Below are 25,113 nucleotides of genomic sequence, written 5' to 3'. Positions count from 1 at the left end.
AGGAAGGATTTAATGTCTGAAGCGATGATGGATTCCATAACCTTGCTGATGATTGGGAGAAGGCTGATTGGTCTTTCGTTGCAGGATTCTGTTTTTGCACCTTTTTTTGCAGGGCAGTAATGTTTGCTGATTTCCAAGCAGATGGCAAATGAGCTTGAGCAAATGAGAGGGTGAAGAGAATAGAGAGAGGGTGAGCAAGAGCGGAGGAGCAGGTTTTTAGGACATGTGGGCTGATGCCGTCTGGACTGGTTGCAGAATCTGAGTTGAGCTTTGACAGCTGGCTCTCCACTTTGTCAGGAGAAAAGGACACAGAGTCCGGGGACAGGTTGGTGCGACTGGGTAAGGTGAGTACAGAAAGCAATGGGTTTGGGACACGATATTTAGAAGCAAACACGGAGTATAGGCATTCAGTCTTTTCACGTGCAATGTCAGCTGTGCAGCCATTTGAGGTAAGTGAGGGGATGGAGGGGGAACAGTCACCAGATACAGACTTAACTTGATGCCACCAGGATTTGGAGTTGGGAGAGAGGTTTGAGAGTTCAGACTTGACATGAGAAAGATGTTGTTTTCTGGCTCTTTTCAGGGTAGACACACTTGGTCTGAGCTTTGTGGAAGGAACTGAGATTGCCAAATGGCACAATGCCTTGTCTGGAATTCAAATTCCAGATAAGTTAAAAATGAGGAGAGGAGGGTATTGTGATGAGCTGTTTTTGGGTGTTCGTCACACTATCTCCTCCTAAACGGTTATGTGGAAATTCATCAAACTTGGTAATAATCAGCAGACGGCAAGCTGCAAGAGCAGTTTTTTTCCCCAGGGAGATTTGGGCCGATACTTGTTCACTTAAGCGGTGGACACGTCCAAACAGGGAGTGGTGTCTCCTTGCAATGTCGAGTATATTACCCTTGCAATACCACCACTTTTACACCATTTCACATGCCATTCTCTCCCCGGATTTTCTTTACCGGCAGGAGAGACAGTGGTGCTCGCCCTGCTTCACTATACACCCCTCTAACTAGTTTGTTATCCCTCGCCGTCCCTTACACCACGCTACACGCGTTCCATAGACTCTAATTTATTCATCAAGAGGATGAACATCCAGCTTATCAACACATTTTCAAGAACACTTGTTCAGAAACCAGGGACTGAGTGTATTGTACTCCATGTCAACACTGCATTCTGTCGAAGCACTGTGGAATAGTCAATGATGTCTGACACACAAAGTGGATCTTTTGGATAAGTTTGATCAAGATGAGAGTGTTCGGCGTCACTGCATCGGAACATATGATGGCGTTGATGAGTGCATTATCCGCCAAGTAAAGAAATGAACAGAAAACACAAGGGGTCGTGAATGCTCTGGTTTTGCACCGCGAGTGAGGATGATTCCGGTAAACCTCCCCAGTTCACGACACATGAGTTTAAAGGTGAGCGGAAATGTAACCGCCCACTGAAAAGTGTTTCCTGTCATCCGAATATCCATCTATGTGAAGAACATACATTTGTTGACTTCAAATTTTTATGAAAATGAGGATAATTATTAATTGCAGTTAACTCCATGTAAGCAATCCATGTGATAGAAGCTGGTCATTGATGTTGTAAAAGGTACAACATGGAATAGTTACGTGGTATAACATGCTCAGCTCATATATTTTGGGTGTAGGTATGTAAACGTAGTATCCCACAATAAGCAAATTCTCTTTACGTGTGTGTGTACGTTTGAAAATCATAGAAATATACAGGGCTGGGCTGATCTCCACCAAATTACATGTTGGTAGTACTCAGGGTCAGGTCATGAGCACAAACACAAAAAATAATAATAATAACTAGAACTGCCACTTTGCAACTGCTGGCAGTGATTACCGGGTACCCGTACACGACACCTTTGATACGACATGAGACTTAAACGACGGTCACAAAGTTTCGCGACGATAGGATGAGCGGTTCCGGAGAAAACGATATTTAATGTTGTTCTTGAATCCAACGTGGCTGCCAAACCGTGTGACCTATCGATTAGAAATTAACAAACTTATATTCACCACTCGTGTGCGATACGTACGTGAAGTTTCCCCTCGATCTGACCGGCCGTTCTGGAGAAGAAGATGTTTGAAGGTTTTTGGGTAAATTCGACGTGGCCGCCAAACCGTGTGACCTATCGATTAGAAATTAACAAACTTGTGAAACGATGTCTTGGGGAAAGTATGTGTGAATTGTTGCCTCAAATCTGTCCAGCTGTTCTGGAGAAGAAGATTTAAGAAATTTATTAATTGTCAATCCAAGATGGCTGACGAACCATATGACCTATGACATCACAAATTTATATTCTGCTTCAAACCGTGTATTGGAACACGTCTGTCAAGTTTCGTGTTAATCGCAAAAGGTGTGTTTTTCTATCCAAGATGGCCGCCACACAATGTGACTTGTGACGTCATAATTTTTAGCATGTCTTATTTTATCACTTCATTATTTACTCTTCTTCTTCTTCATTTTTTTACTCTTCTTCTTCATTGTTTTCCTCTTCTTCTTCATTTTTTTAATCTTCTTCTCATTCATTTTTTACTCTGCTTCTTCATTATTTTTAACTCCTCTTCTTCATTATTTACTCTTCTTCATGTTTTACTCTTCTTCTTCATTATTTACTCTTCTTCTTCATTTTTTACTCGTCTTCTTCAATGTTTTACTCTACTTCTTCATTTTTTACTCTTCTTCTTCATTTTTTACTCTTCTTCATTTTTTACTCTTCTTCTTCTTCATTTTTTACTCTTCTTCTTCTTCATTATTTTCTCTCCTTCTTCTTCATTTTTTACTCTCCTTCTTCTTCATTTTTTACTCTTCTTCTTCTTCATTTTTTTTACTCTTCTCTATTTTTTACTCTTCTCTATTTTTTACTCTTCTTCTCCATTTTTTACTCTTCTTCATTTTTTACTCTTCTTCATTTTTTACTCTTCTTCATTTTTTACTCTTTTTCTTCATTATTTACTCTTCTTCTTCATTATTTACTCTTCTTCTTCATTATTTACTCTTCTTAATTTTTTTACTCGTCTTCTTCAATGTTTTACTCTACTTCTTCATTTTTTACTCTTCTTCTTCATTTTTTACTCTTCTTCATTTTTTACTCTTCTTCTTCTTCATTATTTTCTCTCCTTCTTCTTCATTTTTTACTCTCCTTCTTCTTCATTTTTTACTCTTCTTCTTCTTCATTTTTTTTACTCTTCTCTATTTTTTACTCTTCTCTATTTTTTACTCTTCTTCTCCATTTTTTACTCTTCTTCATTTTTTACTCTTCTTCATTTTTTACTCTTCTTCATTTTTTACTCTTCTTCTTCATTATTTACTCTTCTTCTTCATTTTTTACTCTTCTTCATTTTTTTACTCTTCTTCTTCATTTTTTTACTCTTCTTCTTCATTTTTTACTCTTCTTCTTCATTTTTTTACTCTTCTTCATTTTTTACTCTTCTTCATTTTTTACTCTTCTTCATTTTTTACTCTTCTTCTTCATTTTTTACTCTTCTTCTTCATTATTTACTCTTAATTTTTTTACTCGTCTTCTTCAATGTTTTACTCTACTTCTTCATTTTTTACTCTTCTTCTTCATTTTTTACTCTTCTTCATTTTTTACTCTTCTTCTTCATTTTTTACTCTTCTTCATTTTTTACTCTTCTTCTTCTTCATTTTTTTTACTCTTCTCTATTTTTTACTCTTCTCTATTTTTTACTCTTCTTCTTCATTTTTTACTCTTCTTCATTTTTTACTCTTCTTCATTTTTTACTCTTCTTCATTTTTTACTCTTCTTCATTTTTTACTCTTCTTCTTCGTCATTATTTACTCTTCTTCTTCATTATTTACTCTTCTTAATTTTTTTACTCGTCTTCTTCAATGTTTTACTCTACTTCTTCATTTTTTACTCTTCTTCTTCATTTTTTACTCTTCTTCATTTTTTACTCTTCTTCTTCTTCATTTTTTACTCTTCTTCTTCTTCATTTTTTACTCTTCTTCTTCTTCATTTTTTTTACTCTTTTCTATTTTTTACTCTTCTCTATTTTTTACTCTTCTTCATTTTTTACTCTTCTTCATTTTTTACTCTTCTTCATTTTTTACTCTTCATTTTTTACTCTTTTTCCTCATTTTATTACTCTTCTTCTCCATTTTATTACTCTTCTTCTCCATTTTATTACTCTTCTTATTCTTTTTATTACTCTTCTTCTTCATTTTATTACTCTTATTCTTCTTTTTATTACTCTTATTCTTCTTTTTATTACTCTTCTTCTTCTTCTTTTTATTCTTCTTCTTCTTTTTTTTACTGTTCTTCATTATTTTACTCTTCTTCATTTTATTACACTTCTTCATTATTTACTCTTCTAAATTAAAAGTAAGAGAGCTCAGCGTTGTTGTTGTTGTTGTTGTTGTTATTCTTCTTCTTCTTCTTCTTCTGGTGAAGACAGATCCTTTCGGACTCGACTTTCATATACAGGATCCGGATCTCCTTAAATACTAAACACTTGTACACATCCTCGCATTGAGGGTGCCTTTTGAGAGCGTCTATCATGAATTTTTAAATATATTCGGACATTTGCTTTAAATTTTCGAAAAGTTCACGTTACTATTGAAAGATTATTCCATTTAATGTATTGTAATTTCGTAAATACACTATTTTCTTGTCATGAACGACGATCGTCCATGACGGGTCTCGCTATTGGCAAGGCATGTGACGAAATATTAGAAGTTTTTTTTTTTTTTCTTCTTCTTAAGTTCTTGTTCTTCTTCTTCTGGTGAAGACAAAACCTTTAGGACGTGGCTCTTGGACACATTTGTCCTTGTTAACATATGTGCAGGCATGGGGCTAGATTATAGTAGCCAAGTCTTGCTTCGATAGGTCATGTGGTTCCAGAGAAAACATTATTTAATATAATTCTTGAATTCAACATGGCTGCCAAACCATTGACCTATCAATTAGAAATTAACAAACTTGTGAAAGGATGTCTTGCGGAAAGTGTGTGTGAATTTTTGCCTCAATCTGTCTGGCCGTTCTGGAGAAGAAGATTTTAAAAATTTATTAATTTTCAATCCAAGATGGCAAACGAACCACGTGTTCTATGACATAAATTTAAATTCTGCTTCCAATCGAGTTGTGGAACACGTTTGTGAAGTTTCGTCTTTATCGGGCAAAGTGCGTTATTCTATCCAAGACGGCCGCCAAACCATGTGACATGTGACGTCATAATTTTTAAAGTGCATGCAGGTATGGGGGTAGATTATATTGGCCAAGTTTCGCTTCGATAGGTTATGTGGTTCCAGACAAAACATTATTTAATATAATTCTTGAATCCAACATGGCCACCAAACCATGTGACCTATCAATTAGAAATTAACAAACTTGTATTCCGTACTCGTGGGCAATTCGTTTGTGAAGTTTCCCCTTGATCTGACAAGCCGTTCTGGAGAAGAAGATGTTTGAAGGTTTTGGGTAAATTCAAGATGGCCACCAAACCATGTGACCGGTCAAGAAGAAATTAACAAACTTGATAAAGGAACTCGTGGGGAATGTGTGTGAGGTTTCGCCTCGATCTGTCTCGCCGTTCTGGAGAAGAAGATTTAAAATTTTTTTTAATTTTCAATCCAAGATGGCTGACGAACCAGAGGACCAATGACATCATAAGTTTACATCCTGCCTCCAATCCCGTAGTGGAATACGTGTGTGAAGTTTCGTGTTAATCGGATAAGGTGCATTTTTCCATCCAAGATGGCCGCCAAACCCTGTGACTTGTGACATCATAATTTTTACTATGAATGCAGACTTCATGGAGGATGATGGTTGCAAATTTTCACTTCGAGAGGTTATGTGATTCCAGAGAAAACATTATTTCATATTTTTCTTGAATCCAACATGGCTGCCAAACCATGTGACCTATCAATTAGAAATTAACAAACTTATATTCCCTCCTCGTGTGCAATATGTTTGTGAAGTTTCCACCTTGATCTGACGAGCCGTTCTGGAGAAGATGTTTGAAGGTTTACGGTAAATTCAAGATTGCCGCCAAACCGTATGACCGATCAATAAGAAATTAACAAACTTGATAAAGGACCTCATGAGGAATGTGTGTGTAAAGTTTCGCCTCAATCTGTTTAGCCGTTCTGTATAAGAAGATTAAAAAAAAAAAAATTCCCAAAACAATATGGCTGCCGAACCAAGTGACCGATGACGTCATAATATATTTTTTCTACGTTGAATTGTTGTGCAGATGAGGCTCAAGAAGTTTCAGATTTTTCCGATGCAGCGTTGTACCTAACGAATTTTGACCGGCACACCTCTTGACCGATGACCTCACGAAAAATCACCCCTGTTCCCCTTGAGGAGCTTATTCAAATGTATGAAGCGAAAAAATTTTCCATTGCACCGTTTCAGAAAGAGGTCCAAATTTTTTCGGTTTTTTCAAGATGGCGCCCGTACCACGTGACCTATGACGTCACAATTACCAATTAAGTTTGCTATCAAAAAAAATACATACTATGGTGAAAATTTCGTGTCGATCGGACTTACCGTTCCTGAGAAAATGATTTTTAAAGCGAAAGAACCCGCAAATTGCCGGCGGAAAAAGAATAAATAGGATATAAAAAATAAAAAATAAGGAAATAAACAGAGGAAAAACAATCGGGTTCCCTGTCAGAATGACAGGGTACCTGAATAAAAATCCTCCCCTCCCCCCCCCTGTGAAGAGGGGGGAAGACTATTTTTGCTTTTCCACGTTCCACAGTGCAAGTGGTCTACAGGCCCTTGCTGCAGGCAGGGGGAATTATTAGCCACGGCACAAAATATACTCACCCCTTCCCGTCCCCTCTTCGGCTGCTTCCAAAGGGTCGCAGTTGTTTATAGTTACTGAAATATTCTATGTAATAACAGAAAACAAACAAGGCTTCATTCTTATTCTTGTCGTTTATTTCCACAGTCACTTGTTACATATTCCATTTGTTTTAAAAGTCCTGGAAATTTGGTCTTCCATGGCTGTGTGAACCAAGGACTGAGAGCAGGGTAATCTGGCAATTAACTACTGCAGTTAGAGCGGGGAGCCCTTGCCTTTGCATATTGGGGTTATTATGCCATTCCTCCATGCCCAGAATTCCAGACATTTATGAAAAGGCAATGTAATACTGCACAGAATGGAGTCTCAGCACATTTCAGCAGTTCTGCGGTGATGTCGTCACTCCCAGCGGCTCGACCATTTTTGAGTTTCCTCACTGCACAACAGACCTCAGACAGGGATGGAGTATTCCCACACACGGTGATGTCATCGCCATCTTTGTGGCTCAAAATGTTCTTTCCAGCAGTTTAGGGTTTCTTCATTTTTTGTGGCAGGGTGTCCCACTTGCCTTCATGATCGGGATGCTGCTTTTGTTTTTATTTGAATTCTGACGAGTATGCATGTGCTGGATTGACAAAAGTCAAGTCCAAGGTCATTTTGATGGATACCTTCCTCAGCTTCATTGACCATGTGTCCATAACCAAGAGTCAAAGCCTTTCCTTGCCTTCGACCGATAGACCCTTCCTTCTCAGGCGCCTTCTTTCTGCGATGTTTCCTTGAAGTCGTGCTTGCCTCTTCATATCAATAATCGCCAGGGTATCGGTCGACAACCAGGGCCGTTTCTGCGACAGACTAGATCCGACTGTTTCAGATGCTGTAGAGAAGATAATATCACGGAGAAGAGGCCAGGACTCCTTCGCATCATTTGAGAGTTTGCCCAGAGCATCAAAACAGTTCTGGATGGAGATGATATATCGGGCAGACAGCTCTGGGTCACGAACCATAGCTTCCACATTCATACTTCTGCCAGGTCTTGCTTGATGATGGTATACAGAGTGTAGATAGATACCAGCCACAACTTATCTGTGGTCAGTGTTTGCCAGAATTTTGGCACCTCTAAAAACCCAACCTGATTTGAAAATTGAGCGATCTCAGGATAAAATGTGATCCAGTTCTTTACAGGTTCATGCATCATGGGAGATCCAGGTAAATATGTGTACGTCTCTCCTTCTGAACCAAGAACCCATAACGGATAGGTTATGAGAGGAGCAGAGGGAGATCATACGAAGAGAGTTGTCGTTCATACAGCCTGAACCGTAGTTCCCGATAACACTTTCGAACCCTGTACAAACTCTGCCAGAGGATGCATTCAGGTCTCTGAGAATCAAAAGTTGATCAGGGGGTGGTGGGGAAGGGAGACCAATGCCACAAGACACTCCAATTACTCATAGAATGTGTCGTTCTTTGTCTGAATTTGCAGAGACATCATTATGGGTGTATGCCATAATCAGAGAAAGCAGGCCATGTCAATGCATTTGACGAGCCTCACGAAGATGTGGCTGTGCACCTGAAACAGGATGCCTTGACATCAATGTGCCGCTCATATTGTTGTGGTGCCGGGTTTGGGGCGGGGAATGACCGCTAGATGGAGCAGTTGGGCCGTCTCCCACCGAACACCCGGAATTGTAGGTCGTCACTCCGGATAACTCCGAAGTCGACGGGTCGCTTAATGGACCGTGGACCCCAATATTTTGACCACGCGGTTAGGGGATTTTTGTCTGATTCCAATTTACCTAATTAGCCGCGCGGTCTAGCTACCGGGGAAATCACACCTTCGGCCGGCTTTGTCCGAACCGAGTCGCTGTTACCAACTCGGATCCGGCGTAACCGAGTGGGAATTACCAAAGCCACGCCGGTCCAAATAACAGTCTACGGAACAATCGGCCTCACTATAGCTCAAACCCTAACCATGCTAAACCAATGAGAGAAAGCACAGAAAACAAGCTGGTACATTTAACACGGGTTTATTCACAATAATCAGGAAGGGAGACACAGAGCAGAGTTAATCCGACTAAATTGCAATGTACAATAAGCAAGGCACTTATGCAATTCTAGTGATAAGACTGGCCACAGACAGACACACACACCCAAAAAGAAATGGAGCCACTGGCCTTTATTCGGACCCTCCAGCCGTGGAGGATAGGCAAGCTGGGGGTTTGAGTTTGGTCGGGTACCTGGCCGCCTCGTGCGGTCTGGCCGACCTGCACTTGTGAGCTCAGAGTCTGTTAAAGGGATCGGGGTCCCCAGCTCGAGCGCTCCACACGAACCACAATCCAACGAGCGCAAACGAACGACCACGGTGGGACTCTAACCCACAGCCAGAGTCCAGTGAGCAACCAGGATCCTATGGACTACCAGCCACCAACCAACAACGACGATGACCGGGGAACGAAGACGGAAACCAAAATGACCAAGGCCCGACCGAAAAAGAACCCCCACTCTCCTCTCTCTCTCCCTCTCTCCCCTCTCTCCCCTCTCTCCCCCCTCTCCCCTCTCTCCCCTCTCTCCCCCCTCTCCCCTCTCTCCCCCTCTCCTTCCCCTCTCCTTCCCCTCTCCTTCCACTCTCCTTCCCCTTCTCTCTTCCTTTTCTTCTCTCTTCCTCTTCTCTCTTCCTTTTCTTCTCTCTTCCTTTTCTTCTCTCTTCCTTTTCTTCTCTCTTCCTTTTCTTCTCTCTTCCTTTTCTTCTCTCTTCCTTTTCTTCTCTGTTCTTTTTCTTCTCTCTTCCTTTTCTTCTGTCTTCCTTTTCTTCTCTCTTCCTTTTCTTCTCTCTTCCTTTTCTTCTCTCTTCCTTTTCTTCTCTCTTCCTCTTCTTCCCTCTTCCTTTTCTTCCCTCTTCCTCTTCTTCTCTCTTCCTCTTCTCTCTTCTCCTCTCTTCTCTCTTCTCCTCTCTTCCTCTTCTCCTCTCTTCCTCTTCTCCTCTCTTCCTCTTCTCCTCTCTTCCTCTTCTCCTCTCTTCCTCTTCTCCTCTCTTCCTCTTCTCCTCTCTTCCTCTTCTCCTCTCTTCCTCTTCTCCTCTCTCTTCCTCTTCTTCTCTCTTCCCCTTCTTCTCTCTTCCCCTTCTTCTCTCTCTCTCTCCTCTTCTTCTATCTCTCTCTTCTTCTTCTCTCTCTCCTCTTCTTCTTCTCTCTCTCTCCTCTTCTTCTTCTCTCTCTCTCCTCTTCTTCTTCCTCTCTCTCTCTCTCTCTCCTCTTCTTCTTCTCTCTCTCTCCTCTTCTTCTTCTCTCTCTCTCTCCTCCTCTTCTCCCTCTCTCTCTCCCTCTCTCCCTCTCTCTCCCTCTCTCTCCCCTCTCTCCCCTCTCTCCCCTCTCCTTCTCCTCTCCTTCTCCTCTCCTTCTCCTCTCCTTCCCCTCTCCTTCCCCTTCTTCTCTCTTCCCCTTCTTCTCTCTTCCCCTTCTTCTCTCTTCCTCTTCTTCTCTCTCTCCTCTTCTTCTATCTCTCCTCTTCTTCTATCTCTCCTCTTCTTCTTCTCTCTCTCTTCTTCTTCTCTCTCCTCTTCTTCTTCCTCTCTCTCTCCTCTTCTTCTTCCTCTCTCTCTCCTCTTCTTCTTCCTCTCTCTCTCCTCTTCTTCTTCTCTCTCTCTCCTCCTCTTCTCCCTCTCTCTCTCCCTCTCTCCCCCTCTCTCCCCCTCTCTCTCCCTCTCTCCCCTCTCTCCCCTCTCTCCCCTCTCTCCCCTCTCTCCCCTCTCTCCCCTCTCTCCCCTCTCTCCCTCTCCTTCCCCTCTCCTTCCCCTCTCCTTCCCCTCTCCTTCCCCTTCTTCTCTCTTCCCCTTCTTCTCTCTTCCCCTTCTTCTCTCTTCCCCTTCTTCTCTCTTCCCCTTCTTCTCTCTTCCCCTTCTTCTCTCTTCCCCTTCTCCTCTATTCCTCTTCTCCTCCCTTCCTCTTCTCCTCCCTTCCTCTTCTCCTCCCTTCCTCTTCTCTCTTCCTCTTCTCCTCTCTTCCTCTTCTCCTCTCTTCCTCTTCTCCTCTCTTCCTCTTCTCCTCTCTTCCTCTTCTCCTCTCTTCCTCTTCTCCTCTCTTCCCCTTCTTCTCTCTTCCCCTTCTTCTCTCCTCCCCTTCTTCTCTCTTCCCCTTCTTCTCTCTACCCCTTCTTCTCTCTTCCCCTTCCTCTCTCTTCCTCTTCTTCTCTCTCCTCTTCTTCTTCTCTCTCTCTCCTCTTCTTCTTCCTCTCTCTCTCCTCTTCTTCTTCTCTCTCTCTCCTCCTCTTCTTCCTCTCTCTCTCCCTCTCTCTCCCTCTCTCTCCCCTCTCTCCCCTCTCTCCCCTCCCTCCTTCTCTCTCCTTCTCTCTCCTTCTCCTCTCCTTCTCCTCTCCTTCTCCTCTCCTTCCCCTCTCCTTCCCCTCTCCTTCCCCTCTCCTTCCCCTCTCCTTCCCCTCTCCTTCCCCTTCTTCTCTCTTCCCCTTCTTCTCTCTTCCCCTTCTTCTCTCTTCCCCTTCTTCTCTCTTCCCCTTCTTCTCTCTTCCTCTTCTTCTCTCTTCCTCTTCTTCTCTCTTCCTTTTCTTCTCTCTTCCTCTTCTTCTCTCTTCCTTTTCTTCTCTCTTCCTCTTCTCTCTTCCTTTTCTTCTCTCTTCCTCTTCTTCTCTCTTCCTCTTCTTCTCTCTTCCTCTTCTTCTCTCTTCCTCTTCTTCTCTCTTCCTCTTCTTCTCTCTTCCTCTTCTTCTCTCTTCCTCTTCTTCTCTCTTCCTCTTCTCCTCTCTTCCTCTATTCCTCTTCTCCTCTATTCCTCTTCTCCTCTATTCCTCTTCTCCTCTATTCCTCTTCTCCTCTCTTCCTCTTCTCCTCCCTTCCTCTTCTCCTCCCTTCCTCTTCTCCTCCCTTCCTCTTCTCCTCCCTTCCTCTTCTCCTCTCTTCCTCTTCTCCTCTCTTCCTCTTCTCCTCTCTTCCTCTTCTCCTCTCTTCCTCTTCTCCTCTCTTCCTCTTCTCCTCTCTCTTCCCCTTCTTCTCTCTTCCCCTTCTTCTCTCTTCCTCTTCTTCTCTCTCCTCTTCTTCTTCTCTCTCTCCTCTTCTTCTTCCTCTCTCTCTCCTCTTCTTCTTCTCTCTCTCTCCTCCTCTTCTTCCTCTCTCTCTCTTTCTCTCCTCTTCTTCTTCTCTCTCTCTCTCTCCTCCTCTTCTCCCTCTCTCTCTCCCTCTCTCTCCCTCTCTCTCCCTCTCTCTCCCTCTCTCCCCTCTCTCCCCTCTCTCCCCTCCCTCCTTCTTCTCTCCTTCCCCTCTCCTTCCCCTCTCCTTCCCCTCTCCTTCCCCTCTCCTTCCCCTCTCCTTCCCCTCTCCTTCCCCTCTCCTTCCCCTTCTTCTCTCTTCCCCTTCCTCTCTCTTCCCCTTCTTCTCTCTTCCCCTTCTTCTCTCTTCCCCTTCTTCTCTCTTCCCCTTCTTCTCTCTTCCTCTTCTTCTCTCTTCCCCTTCTTCTCTCTTCCCTTTCTTCTCTCTTCCTCTTCTTCTCTCTTCCTTTTCTTCTCTCTTCCTCTTCTTCTCTCTTCCTTTTCTTCTCTCTTCCTTTTCTTCTCTCTTCCTCTTCTTCTCTCTTCCTCTTCTTCTCTCTTCCTCTTCTTCTCTCTTCCTCTTCTTCTCTCTTCCTCTTCTTCTCTCTCTCTCCTCTTCTTCTTCTCTCTCTCCTCTTCTTCTTCTCTCTCTCCTCTTCTTCTCTCTCTCTCTCCTCTTCTTCTTCTCTCTCTCTCCTCTTCTTCTCTCTCTCTCTCCTCTTCTTCTCTCTCTCTCCTCTTCTTCTTCTCTCTCTCTCCTCTTCTTCTTCTCTCTCTCTCTCCTCTTCTTCTTCTCTCTCTCTCCTCTTCTTCTTCTCTCTCTCTCCTCTTCTTCTCTCTCCTCTTCTTCTTCTCTCTCTCTCCTCTTCTTCTTCTCTCTCTCTCCTCTTCTTCTTCTCTCTCTCCCCTCTTCTTCTTCTCTCTCTCCTCTTCTTCTTCTCTCTCTCCTCTTCTTCTTCTCTCTCTCTCTCTCCTCTTCTTCTTCTCTCTCTCTCTCTCCTCTTCTTCTTCTCTCTCTCTCTCTCCTCTTCTTCTTCTCTCTCTCTCTCCTCTTCTTCTTCTCTCTCTCTCCTCTTCTTCTTCTCTCTCTCTCCTCTTCTTCTCTCTCTCTCTCTCCTCTTCTCTCTCTCCTCTTCTTCTTCTCTCTCTCTCTTCTCTCTCTCTCTCCTCTTCTCTCTCCTCTTCTCTCTCCTCTCTTCTCTTCTTCTCCTCTCTTCTTCTCCTCTCTTCTTCTCCTCTCTTCTTCTCCTCTTCTTCTTCTCCTCTCTTCTTCTCCTCTCTTCTTCTCCTCTCTTCTTCTCCTCTCTTCTTCTCCTCTCTTCTTCTCCTCTCTTCTTCTCCTCTCTTCTTCTCCTCTCTTCTTCTCCTCTCTTCTTCTCCTCTCTTCTTCTCCTCTCTTCTTCTCCTCTCTTCTTCTCCTCTCTCTCTCTCTCTCTCTCTTCTTCTCTCTTCTTATTCTCTCTCTCTTCTTCTCTCCTCGCCTCTCTCTCCTCGCCTCTCTCTCTCCTCGCCTCTCTCTCTCCTCGCCTCTCTCTCTCCTCGCCTCTCTCTCACCTCGCCTCTCTCTCACCTCGCCTCTCTCTCACCTCGCCTCTCTCTCACCTCGCCTCTCTCTCACCTCGCCTCTCTCTCCTCCCCTCTCTCTCCTCGCCTCTCTCTCCTCGCCTCTCTCTCCTCGCCTCTCTCTCCTCGCCTCTCTCTCTCTCGCCTCTCTCTCTCTCTCTCTCTCTCTCTCTCTCTCTCTCTCTCTCTCTCTCTCCTCGCCTCTCTCTCTCTCCTCGCCTCTCTCTCTCTCCTCGCCTCTCTCTCTCTCCTCGCCTCTCTCTCTCTCCTCGCCTCTCTCTCTCTCCTCGCCTCTCTCTCTCTCTCTCTCTCTCTCGCCTCTCTCTCTCTCTCTCTCCTCGCCTCTCTCTCTCTCTCTCTCTCGCCTCTCTCTCTCTCTCTCTCGCCTCTCTCTCCTCTCCTCTCTCTCCTCTCCTCTCTCTCCTCGCCTCTCTCTCCTCTCCTCTCTCTCTCTCGCCTCTCTCTCCTCGCCTCTCTCTCCTCGCCTCTCTCTCCTCGCCTCTCTCTCCTCTCCTCTCTCTCTCCTCTCTCTCCTCTCTTCTCTTTCCTCTCCTCTCTCTTCTCTCCTCTCTCTCTCTCTCCTCTCTCCTCGCCTCTCTCTCCTCGCCCCTCGCCTCTCTCTCTCCCCTCGCCTCTCTCTCTCCCCTCGCCTCTCTCTCTCCCTCGCCTCTCTCTCTCCCCTCGCCTCTCTCTCCCCTCGCCTCTCTCTCTCCCCTCGCCTCTCTCTCTCGCTCCCCTCTCTCTCTCTCTCCCCTCTCTCTCTCGCTCGCCTCTCTCTCTCCCTCGCCTCTCCCTCTCGCCCGCCTCTCTCTCCCTCGCCTCTCTCTCTCTCGCCTCTCTCTCTCCCCTCGCCTCTCTCTCTCCCCTCGCCTCTCTCTCTCCCCTCGCCTCTCTCTCTCCCCTCGCCTCTCTCTCTCTCCCTCGCCTCTCTCTCTCCCCTCGCCTCTCTCTCTCCCCTCGCCTCTCTCTCTCTCCCTCGCCTCTCTCTCTCTCCCCTCGCCTCTCTCTCTCTCCCTCGCCTCTCTCTCTCCCCCTCGCCTCTCTCTCTCCCTCGCCTCTCTCTCTCCCCTCGCCTCTCTCTCTCCCTCGCCTCTCTCTCTCCCCTCGCCTCTCTCTCTCTCCCTCGCCTCTCTCTCTCTCCCTCGCCTCTCTCTCTCTCCCCTCGCCTCTCTCTCTCTCCCTCGCCTCTCTCTCTCTCCCTCGCCTCTCTCTCTCTCCCTCGCCTCTCTCTCTCTCCCCTCGCCTCTCTCTCTCTCCCTCGCCTCTCTCTCTCTCCCTCGCCTCTCTCTCTCTCCCCTCGCCTCTCTCTCTCTCCCCTCGCCTCTCTCTCTCTCGCTCGCCTCTCTCTCTCTCCCTCGCCCCCCTCTCTCTCCCTCGCTCCCCTCTCTCTCTCCCCCTCGCCTCTCTCTCTCTCGCTCTCCTCTCTCTCTCTCTCTCGCCTCTCTCTCTCTCGCTCGCCTCCCTCTCTCGCTCGCCTCTCTCTCTCTCCCTCGCCTCTCTCTCTCTCCCCTCGCCTCTCTCTCTCTCCCCTCGCCTCTCTCTCTCCCTCGCCTCTCTCTCTCCCCTCGCCTCTCTCTCTCTCCCTCGCCTCTCTCTCTCCCCTCGCCTCTCTCTCTCTCCCTCGCCTCTCTCTCTCCCCTCGCCTCTCTCTCTCCCCTCGCCTCTCTCTCTCCCCTCGCCTCTCTCTCTCCCCTCGCCTCTCTCTCTCCCCTCGCCTCTCTCTCTCCCCTCGCCTCTCTCTCTCCCCTCGCCTCTCTCTCTCTCCCTCGCCTCTCTCTCTCCCCTCGCCTCTCTCTCTCCCCTCGCCTCTCTCTCTCCCTCGCCTCTCTCTCTCCCCTCGCCTCTCTCTCTCCCCTCGCCTCTCTCTCTCCCCTCGCCTCTCTCTCTCCCCTCGCCTCTCTCTCTCCCCTCGCCTCTCTCTCTCCCCTCGCCTCTCTCTCTCTCCCCTCGCATCTCTCTCTCCCCTCCGCCCTCTCTCTCCCCTCGCCTCTCTCTCTCTCCCTCGCCTCTCTCTCTCTCCCCTCGCCTCTCTCTCTCCCCTCGCCTCTCTCTCTCTCCCTCGCCTCTCTCTCTCTCCCTCGCCTCTCTCTCTCTCCCTCGCCTCTCTCTCTCTCCCTCGCCTCTCTCTCTCTCCCCTCGCCTCTCTCTCTCTCCCCTCGCCTCTCTCTCTCTCCCCTCGCCTCTCTCTCTCTCCCCTCTCTCTCTCTCGCCTCTCTCTCTCTCCCTCGCCTCTCTCTCTCTCCCTCGCCTCTCTCTCTCTCCCCTCGCCTCTCTCTCTCTCCCTCGCCTCTCTCTCTCTCCCCTCGCCTCTCTCTCTCTCCCCTCGCCTCTCTCTCTCTCCCCTCGCCTCTCTCTCTCTCCCTCGCCTCTCTCTCTCTCCCCTCGCCTCTCTCTCTCTCCCTCGCCTCTCTCTCTCTCCCTCGCCTCTCTCTCTCTCCCTCGCCTCTCTCTCTCTCCCCTCGCCTCTCTCTCTCTCCCTCGCCTCTCTCTCTCCCCTCGCCTCTCTCTCTCTCCCCTCGCCTCTCTCTCTCTCCCTCGCCTCTCTCTCTCCCCTCGCCTCTCTCTCTCCCCTCGCCTCTCTCTCTCCCCTCGCCTCTCTCTCTCTCCCTCGCCTCTCTCTCTCCCCTCGCCTCTCTCTCTCCCCTCGCCTCTCTCTCTCCCTCGCCTCTCTCTCTCCCCTCGCCTCTCTCTCTCCCCTCGCCTCTCTCTCTCCCCTCGCCTCTCTCTCTCCCCTCGCCTCTCTCTCTCCCCTCGCCTCTCTCTCTCCCCTCGCCTCTCTCTCTCCCCTCGCCTCTCTCTCTCCCTCGCCTCTCTCTCTCCCCTCGCCTCTCTCTCTCCCCTCGCCTCTCTCTCTCCCCTCGCCTCTCTCTCTCCCCTCGCCTCTCTCTCTCCCCTCGCCTCTCTCTCTCTCCCTCGCCTCTCTCTCTCCCCTCGCCTCTCTCTCTCTCCCTCGCCTCTCTCTCTCCCCTCGCCTCTCTCTCTCCCTCGCCTCTCTCTCTCTCCCTCGCCTCTCTCTCTCCCCTCGCCTCTCTCTCTCTCCCTCGCCTCTCTCTCTCTCCCTCGCCTCTCTCTCTCTCCCTCGCCTCTCTCTCTCCCCTCGCCTCTCTCTCTCCCCTCGCCTCTCTCTCTCCCCTCGCCTCTCTCTCTCTCCCTCGCCTCTCTCTCTCCCCTCGCCTCTCTCTCTCTCCCTCGCCTCTCTCTCTCCCCTCGCCTCTCTCTCTCCCTCGCCTCTCTCTCTCCCCTCGCCTCTCTCTCTCCCCTCGCCTCTCTCTCTCCCCTCGCCTCTCTCTCTCCCTCGCCTCTCTCTCTCCCCTCGCCTCTCTCTCTCCCTCGCCTCTCTCTCTCCCCTCGCCTCTCTCTCTCCCCTCGCCTCTCTCTCTCCCCTCGCCTCTCTCTCTCTCCCCTCGCCTCTCTCTCTCCCCTCGCCTCTCTCTCTCTCCCTCGCCTCTCTCTCTCTCCCTCTCTCTCTCTCCCCTCGCCTCTCTCTCTCTCCTCGCCTCTCTCTCTCTCTCGCCTCTCTCTCTCTCTCTCTCTCTCTCCCTCGCCTCTCTCTCTCCCCTCGCCTCTCTCTCTCTCTCTCTCTCTCTCGCCTCTCTCTCTCCCCTCGCCTCTCTCTCTCCCCTCGCCTCTCTCTCTCTCTCGCCTCTCTCTCTCTCTCTCTCTCTCTCTCTCTCTCTCCCCTCTCTCTCTCTCTCTCTCCCTCGCCTCTCTCTCTCCCCTCGCCTCTCTCTCTCCCCTCGCCTCTCTCTCTCCCCTCGCCTCTCTCTCTCCCTCGCCTCTCTCTCTCCCTCGCCTCTCTCTCTCCCTCGCCTCTCTCTCTCCCCTCGCCTCTCTCTCTCCCTCGCCTCTCTCTCTCCCCTCGCCTCTCTCTCTCCCCTCGCCTCTCTCTCTCCCCTCGCCTCTCTCTCTCTCCCTCGCCTCTCTCTCTCCCTCTCTCTCTCTCTCTCTCCCTCGCCTCTCTCTCTCCCTCGCCTCTCTCTCTCCCCTCGCCTCTCTCTCTCTCCCCTCGCCTCTCTCTCTCCCCCCTCGCCTCTCTCTCTCCCCTCGCCTCTCTCTCTCCCCTCGCCTCTCTCTCTCCACTCGCCTCTCTCTCTCCTCCCCCCCCCCCCCCCCCCCCCCCCCTCTCCCCGCCTCTCTCTCTCTCCCTCGCCTCTCTCTCTCTCTCTCCCCTCGCCTCTCTCTCTCTCTCTCTCTCTCTCTCTCTCTCTCTCTCTCTCTCTCTCTCTCTCTCTCTCTCTCTCGCCTCTCTCTCTCTCGCCTCTCTCTCGCCTCTCTCTCTCTCCTCGCCTCTCTCTCTCTCTCCTCGCCTCTCTCTCTCCTCGCCTCTCTCTCTCTCGCCTCTCTCTCTCCTCGCCTCTCTCCTCGCCTCGCCTCTCTCTCTCTCTCCTCGCCTCTCTCTCTCTCTCCTCGCCTCTCTCTCTCTCCCTCTCTCCTCGCCTCTCTCTCTCTCTCCCTCGCCTCTCTCTCTCTCTCTCTCTCGCCTCTCTCTCTCTCTCCCTCGCCTCTCTCTCTCTCCTCGCCTCTCTCTCTCTCCCTCTCTCCCTCGCCTCTCTCTCTCTCTCTCTCTCTCCTCGCCTCTCTCTCTCTCTCTCTCTCTCTCTCTCTCTCTCTCTCTCTCTCTCTCTCTCCCTCCTCGCCTCTCTCTCTCTCCTCGCCTCTCTCTCTCTCTCCTCGCCTCTCTCTCTCTCTCCTCGCCTCTCTCTCTCTCTCTCCTCGCCTCTCTCTCTCTCTCTCTCTCTCTCTCTCTCTCTCTCTCTCTCTCTCTCTCTCTCTCTCTCTCTCTCTCTCTCTCTCTCCTCTCTCGCCTCTCTCTCTCCCCTCTCCTCTCTCTCTCCCCTCGCCTCTCTCTCTCCCTCGCCTCTCTCTCTCTCCCCTCGCCTCTCTCTCTCCCTCGCCTCTCTCTCTCCCCTCGCCTCTCTCTCTCCCTCGCCTCTCTCTCTCCCCTCGCCTCTCTCTCTCCCCTCGCCTCTCTCTCTCTCCCTCTCCTCGCCTCTCTCTCTCTCCTCGCCTCTCTCTCTCTCTCTCTCTCTCCTCGCCTCTCTCTCTCTCTCCTCGCCTCTCTCTCTCTCTCCTCGCCTCTCTCTCTCTCTCCTCGCCTCTCTCTCTCTCTCTCCCCGCCTCTCTCTCTCTCTCTCTCCTCGCCTCTCTCTCTCTCTCCTCGCCTCTCTCTCTCTCTCTCTCTCTCTCTCTCTCTCTCTCTCCTCGCCTCTCTCTCTCTCTCTCTCTCTCTCTCTCTCTCTCTCTCTCTCCTCGCCTCCCTCACTCTCTCTCTCTCTCTCTCTCTCTCTCGCCTCTCTCTCTCTCTCTCTCTCTCTCTCTCTCTCTCTCTCTCTCTCTCTCTCTCTCTCGCCTCTCTCTCTCTCTCTCTCTCCCTCGCCTCTCTCTCTCTCTCTCTCCTCTCTCTCTCTCTCTCTCTCTCTCTCTCCCCTCTCCTCTCTCTCTCTCTCTCTCGCCTCTCTCTCTCTCTCTCTCGCCTCTCTCTCTCTCTCCTCGCTCTCTCTCTCTCTCTCTCTCTCTCTCTCTCTCTCTCTCTCTCGCCTCTCTCTCTCTCTCTCCTCGCCTCTCTCTCTCTCTCTCTCGCCTCTCTCTGCGCCTCTCTCTCTCTCTCTCTCTCCTCGCCTCTCTCTCTCTCTCTCTCTCTCTCTCTCTCTCTCTCTCTCCTCACCCTCTCTCTCTCCTCGCCTCTCTCTCTCTCTCTCTCTCTCTCTCTCTCTCTCTCTCTCTCTCTCTCTCTCTCTCTCTCTCCTCTCTCTCCCTCTCTCTCCTCGCCTCTCTCTCTCTCTCCTCGCCTCTCTCTCTCTCTCTCTCGCCTCTCTCTCTCTCCTCGCCTCTCTCTCTCTCCTCGCCCCTCTCTCTCTCTCTCTCTCTCTCTCTCTCTCTCTCTCTCTCTCTCTCTCTCTCTCTCTCTCTCCCTCGCCTCTCTCTCTCTCCCTCGCCTCTCTCTCTCCCCTCGCCTCTCTCTCTCCCTCGCCTCTCTCTCTCCCCTCGCCTCTCTCTCTCCCTCGCCTCTCTCTCTCCCCTCGCCTCTCTCTCTCTCTCTCGCCTCTCTCTCTCCCTCGCCTCTCTCTCTCTCCCTCTCTCTCGCCTCTCTCTCTCTCTCCTCGCCTCTCTCTCTCTCTCTCTCTCTCGCCTCTCTCTCTCTCTCTCTCTCTCTCCTCGCCTCTCTCTCTCTCTCCCTCGCCTCTCTCTCTCTCTCTCTCGCCTCTCTCTCTCTCTCTCGCCTCTCTCTCTCTCTCTCCTCGCCTCTCTCTCTCTCTCTCTCCCTCGCCTCTCTCTCTCTCTCTCCTCGCCTCTCTCTCTCTCTCCTCTCTCTCTCTCTCTCTCCTCGCCTCTCTCTCTCTCTCTCCTGCCTCTCTCTCTCTCTCTCTCTCGCCTCTCTCTCTCTCTCTCTCTCTCTCTCTCACTCTCTCTCTCTCTCTCTCTCTCCTCGCCTCTCTCTCTCTCTCTCTCCTCGCCTCTCTCTCTCTCTCTCTCTCTCTCTCTCTCTCTCGATCTCTCTCTCTCTCTCTCTCTCTCTCTCTCTCTCTCTCTCCCTCTCCCTCTCCCTCTTTCTCTCCCTCTCTCTCTCTCTCTCTCTCTCTCTCTCTCTCTCTCTCTCTCTCTCTCTCTCTCTCTCTCTCTCTCTCTCTCTCTCTCTCTCTCTCTCTCTCTCTCTCTCTCTCTCTCTCTCTCTCTCTCTCTCTCTCTCTCTCTCTCTCTCTCTCTCTCTCTCTCTCTCTCTCTCTCTCTCTCTCTCTCTCTCTCTCTCTCTCTCTCTCTCTCTCTCTCTCTCTCTCTCTCTCTCTCTCTCTCTCTCTCTCTCTCTCTCTCTCTCTCTCTCTCTCTCTCTCTCTCTCTCTCTCTCTCTCTCTCTCTCTCTCTCTCTCTCCTCTCTCTCTCTCTCTCTCTCTCTCCTCTCTCTCTCTCTCTCTCTCTCTCTCTCTCTCTCTCTCTCTCTCTCTCTCTCTCTCTCTCTCTCTCTCTCTCTCTCTCTCTCTCTCTCCTCTCTCTCTCTCTCCTCGGCTCTCTCTCTCTCCTCGCCTCTCTCTCTCTCCTCGCCTCTCTCTTCTCTCCCCCCCCCACCAAAACCAAATCAATTCGTCCTTGTCACATGTTGTTGGATCATTGCTTCGGGGTGCGGCAATGCCGCTGATGCAGTGCCCCTATTATCAGTCCACTGGTGCTCATTTTGCTGACCTCAGAAGGATGATAGGCTGAGTGAACTCCACCTGGTATTAATTCAGCGGCCAGCAGGGCTTGAACTCAGGACCCTCGGATCCCAAGTGAGCCACGTTAACTACTAAGCCAACACCAGGCTTTCTCTAATACTAAACATACTTTCTGTGTGTGTGTGTGTGTGACCATACTTCCTCACCTTTTTGTGCGTGACCGTTTGCAGTGCCCATATCATGTAGTTAACTTTTGTTGAGTTTGCCCATCAATTTCATTGCATATCGTCTCTCCTTTGCACTTTCTAGCACCATCCTCCTGTCTGTGATTTCGCTCCTTTCTGAGCCAAACACATTTTCTCCGGCTAATGTGGACGCCTCGGTGATGTATCGCCGTTGGCGGGAAAGCGATGGACGAGATAGCGAGTATGAGACAATTGTGAGGTAAAATATTTATAATTACCCCCCACCCACTCCCACACTGGAGGTCATGTATGAAATTTTAACATGCACGTGTGACAGGCATATAATAGAAAGAGTAAATTTCACATTTCTCTTCAGGCGAGGCTCTTATTTTGTCTCTGTGACATGTAGGAAGCAGGTGGCAGCATCACGAGCAGAGGCTGTCAGGGATGAGGTGGCAGTTCCCACAACGCTGGCAGAGTATTGTGCAATGCCTCGAGCCACACCTCGTCCCGTCGTACCTGACCCCTTCGATGACTTCTGTTATGATATCGACGAAGAGGATGACGACGACGATGAAGAAGACGAGGAGGATGAGGATGAAGGAGCCAGTGGAATGAGAGAGAGGGGAGGAGTGAGAGCACATTCGTCCCGAGCCGTGCTTGATGCTGCAGATGATGACTCGGGCAATGAGGATTTGTGATCGCTGCACGGACTACTTCCTTTTGTAGCCCTTAACACCATCAACGTTTCTCGCACATTTTCCTCTTTCGTCCAACATATTCAGTGATACCTATTCTCTCACTTCACTTCTATTGTTCTTGATTTGCTTCCTCTGATGTGGCTGTTAACATATGCCTTTATAGTGAACCTGTCAACTGTGTCCTTATTTCTTACTTAACCTGTCAACTGTGCCTTTATTTCCCATTTCATTTTAATTGTTTATTTTCCCACCATATCTTTGCCATGTGATAAAGCATGTGTCCAATTTTCCTTTTTGAGTTTTGCTCCCCCCCTCCTCTCTCTCTCACTCTCTCCACCCCACTCCTCTCTCTCTCCCCCTCTCTCCCTCTCTACCTCTCTTCCTCTCTCCCTCTCTCTACTTCTCTATCTCTCTCTCTGCACCTCTTTCTCTACCTCTCTCTCACCCCTCTACCTCTCTCTCACCCCTCTACCTCTCTCTCACCCCTCTACCTCTCTCTCACCCCTCTACCTCTCTCTCACCCCTCTACCTCTCTCTCACCCCTCTACCTCTCTCTCACCCCTCTACCTCTCTCTCACCCCTCTACCTCTCTCTCACCCCTCTACCTTTCTCTCACCCTCTACCTCTCTCTCACCCCCCTACCTCACTCTCACCCCTCTACCTCTCTCTCCCCCCTCTACCTCTCTCTCACCCTCTCACCCCTCTACCTCTCTCTCACCCTCTCACCCCTCTACCTCTCTCTCACCCTCTCACCCCTCTACCTCTCTCTCACCCTCTCACCCCTCTACCTCTCTCTCACCCTCTCACCCCTCTACCTCTCTCTCACCCTCTCACCCCTCTACCTCTCTCTCACCCTCTCACCCCTCTACCTCTCTCTCACCTCTCTCTCACCCCTCTACCTCTCTCCCTGTCTCTCACCCCTCTACCCCTCTCTCTCTCCCTGTCTCTCCCACTCTCTCTATCCTGTCTCTCCCACCCCCTCTCTCTGCCTCTCTCCCACCCTCTCTGTCTCTGTCTCTCCTACTCTCTCTCTCACCCTCTCTCTCCCACTCTTTGATTTCCTTTTCCATCACATCCAAGTCTTTCAGCCTGAAATGTTGTAGCTTGTGTTTTTATTTTTGGGGGTGGGGGAGACTTGTCATTTCACTGATCTGTTACTGTGTAACTTCATCCCATTTCTTCGTGCAGATGTCTCGACTTGTCCTTGACATGGCATTTGTCCCTGGGTTTATTTTGTTGTTTCTCCATCTTGTTTTTTTTTTCTTCCAATTCTACTTTCCACCTAACTTTAAATTTCTACTCTCACTTGCTTGTAAATAAAGCAAATTGAACTGTCATGTAATGTCCTATCCTGGAGAAGTTAGAGAATCATATTTGTCATGAAAATAAGTTTCCGATCTTGAGTTTATATAGTAGGATTGGTGAGGTTTCTTTTATTTTTGTGACTTCAAGCATATAAATGGTCATGCGCATTGTGTGCAGAAAAACCAGAAGCAGCAGACTGTTCAGGATTGTCAATAAAGTACACACTCCTACTTGTGTACGTTTTCCAATTCTTATGTCCACCTGTCCACGACTATCCTGACTTCATTCAAATATAGGTATAATATGAAATTGTTAATGTAATGAGCAGTTTTTCACATGTGTTATATATATATATATATATATATATATATATATATATATATATATTTATATTTATATTTATATATTTATATATATATATATATATTTATATATATATATATATATATATATATATATATATATATATATATATATATATATATATATATATATATATATATATATATATATATATATATATATATATATATATATATATATATATATATATATATGGAGGTAACCTGCACAATGGTACATAGGTCATGGTCGTTAAGGGGATTAGAGTGACAGCTTTTCTGTGTGTTGTCATAACTTCGAGTCAAGTCAGAATGCAGTTGTTAGAGCGACTTGGTCTCGAGGAAGGTGAGGGAAAGGATGTCTCGGTGATGAGACACTTGCAGGAGAGTTTTTCTTAATGTGACATTGAAATTTACAAGTCTACAAACTATGAAAATGCCATGAACGAGGCAAGATAGTCAAGCAGATACTTTGGTTGTCACAACACAGATCAATTATTTTCTTAAACTTAGTACGTACATTGAAGACTCGAGCGGTGCTTGGTAGAGCACATAACCCCACCAGGCTAAACAGTTTACATTTTCTATCCAACTTTTGGGGTGGATCTGTATCCGGAGCTGAACCAAAATCGAAGTGGCTTGTTCTTGCCACCGACCCAACTCATCCACCAAGTTTTGTTGTAACTTGTCCACGACTGAAATATCGTGCTATATCATTTGTCTGTTTTTTTTCTCGGTCCTATCTCTCAATGGTGAAGAATCACTTTAAAATCCTTGTATCCTTTCTCTGATCTTCACCAAAATACTGACATGTCCTGCTCAGAGAAAGGTGGGCAAATGGGTGAAAACATAACCTCTATCCACCTTCAATGGTGAGAGTTATGAGAGTAAACAGTCAAAACTTAGTGTGAAAACTGCTGCTGCTTATGAGTGACCAACAATCGGATTCCATGCGATGTCTGAGAGGGACACACGGATGTTGTGCTCAACTTTCAGCTTATTCCTCACTTTGGTTTTCATTGTTATAAGCACAGAAAATCTTGACTCACAAAGGTAGGTTGTGACGAACGGGAATATAACTTGGTAAGCTTGCTTGGTCAGACTGGGATATGCACCAGAATTGATTCAGTTCCATTGATTCAAAATCGATAGGAAGTTTCTGATTATTACACAAATCAAGAAGCTTATCTTTTGCCAAGTTGGCATCACTCATTTGTTTCAGAGAGACAGTGAAGGGGTTACTCAACCAAACGTCAGCTACCAGGCCAGTCGCAAAATATCCTTCAAAGTTGACTTTCAGAGTTTGCAGGTGTGTAGTAATGCTCTTGTGAATCTTCCTCCCACTGGATCAGAAGTGATTTCATCAAAAGGAGGTAAATGGGCAACGTTAATGGGAATTCACTCTTCGTCCCCAAAAAACCAACGTCTCGTGAAATGATTTGACCTTTTCTTCGGCCCTCAAGATCGTCAATCCTCTTCCATGGAGTGAGATGTTCAAAGAGTTCAGCATTCTGAACGCATCTGCAAGGTATGCCAAATAAACCACAAATTTCTGGTCCATGAAACGTCGAAGCAAGTTTGACCCTTTTTCATGCAGGAACATCTCAATCAAATCTCGAAGTTCAAAAACCCTCGTCAGAACTTTTCCTCCGGAAAGCCAGCGTACTGCTGTGTGAAATAGGACGGTGTGCTCAGACTTAACCTCTGCAAAGCGCTTTGGACGTGCAGCGATTCCCTGTCCTTGCTCGGATAAAGTTGACAACTGGACAACAACATCCAACACTTCTTCCTTACAAGCAGAAGAGTCTTCGATGCCAGAGCATGTTTATGAAGAATGCAGTTACCGGAAATCACATTTGGATTGACCTTTTTGATGAGAACGGTGAAAGCGTTCAAATAGAAGAATTCATTCATCATCGCCATAATGTCTACTGCCTTCGTTGTTTCGTTCCATGACTCACAAAATAGGAATTCATCCTTGATATCATTCTCATGCACATCTCGAGCAAAATCGAGACGAGCACAATTTGAGACATCAGTTGTTTCA

The 25,113-nt window shown here is 48.1% G+C and overlaps 1 protein-coding gene and 2 long non-coding RNA genes across 6 annotated transcripts in view; 1 reads left to right on the top strand and 2 right to left on the bottom strand.

Annotated features, from left to right (window-relative positions):
- LOC147017610 (ubiquitin-conjugating enzyme E2 R1-like) overlaps positions 1 to 21,903 on the top strand; it is a 54,566-nt gene extending 32,663 nt beyond the window's left edge. For 2 of the 3 annotated variants that reach the window (XM_085847352.1, XM_085847353.1), the window contains 2 exons: positions 20,844 to 20,978; positions 21,129 to 21,903. In XM_085847352.1, the coding sequence (XP_085703478.1) occupies positions 20,844 to 20,978; positions 21,129 to 21,420 (427 nt within the window). In that variant the 3' untranslated portion in view covers positions 21,421 to 21,903. The remainder of the gene's footprint in view (positions 1 to 20,843; positions 20,979 to 21,128) is intronic. The other variant, XM_085847354.1, reaches the window with a different exon arrangement.
- The window catches only part of LOC147017608 (uncharacterized), a 37,552-nt gene continuing 17,146 nt past the window's right edge, over positions 4,708 to 25,113 (bottom strand). Inside the window, exon 3 of the long non-coding RNA XR_015049568.1 lies at positions 4,708 to 8,169. This is a non-coding gene — a long non-coding RNA (uncharacterized LOC147017608). The remainder of the gene's footprint in view (positions 8,170 to 25,113) is intronic.
- Positions 21,944 to 22,986, bottom strand: LOC147017609 (uncharacterized). 2 transcript variants are annotated; one of them, XR_015049566.1, is made up of 2 exons: positions 22,101 to 22,986; positions 21,944 to 22,025 (listed from the first exon to the last, which is right to left on the bottom strand). It is a non-coding gene; the product is annotated as an uncharacterized LOC147017609 (long non-coding RNA). The 2 variants fall into 2 exon arrangements; XR_015049567.1 differs by having other exon boundaries at positions 22,128 to 22,986.

The sequence above is a fragment of the Eptatretus burgeri genome, chromosome 11 (assembly GCF_056783735.1).
Source record: "Eptatretus burgeri isolate ZD-2024b chromosome 11, Ebu_testis_v1, whole genome shotgun sequence".
Lineage (NCBI taxonomy): Eukaryota > Metazoa > Chordata > Myxini > Myxiniformes > Myxinidae > Eptatretus > Eptatretus burgeri.
The sequence above is the reverse complement of the archived record's forward strand: the minus strand, read 5'-3'. Positions and strand labels throughout refer to the sequence as shown.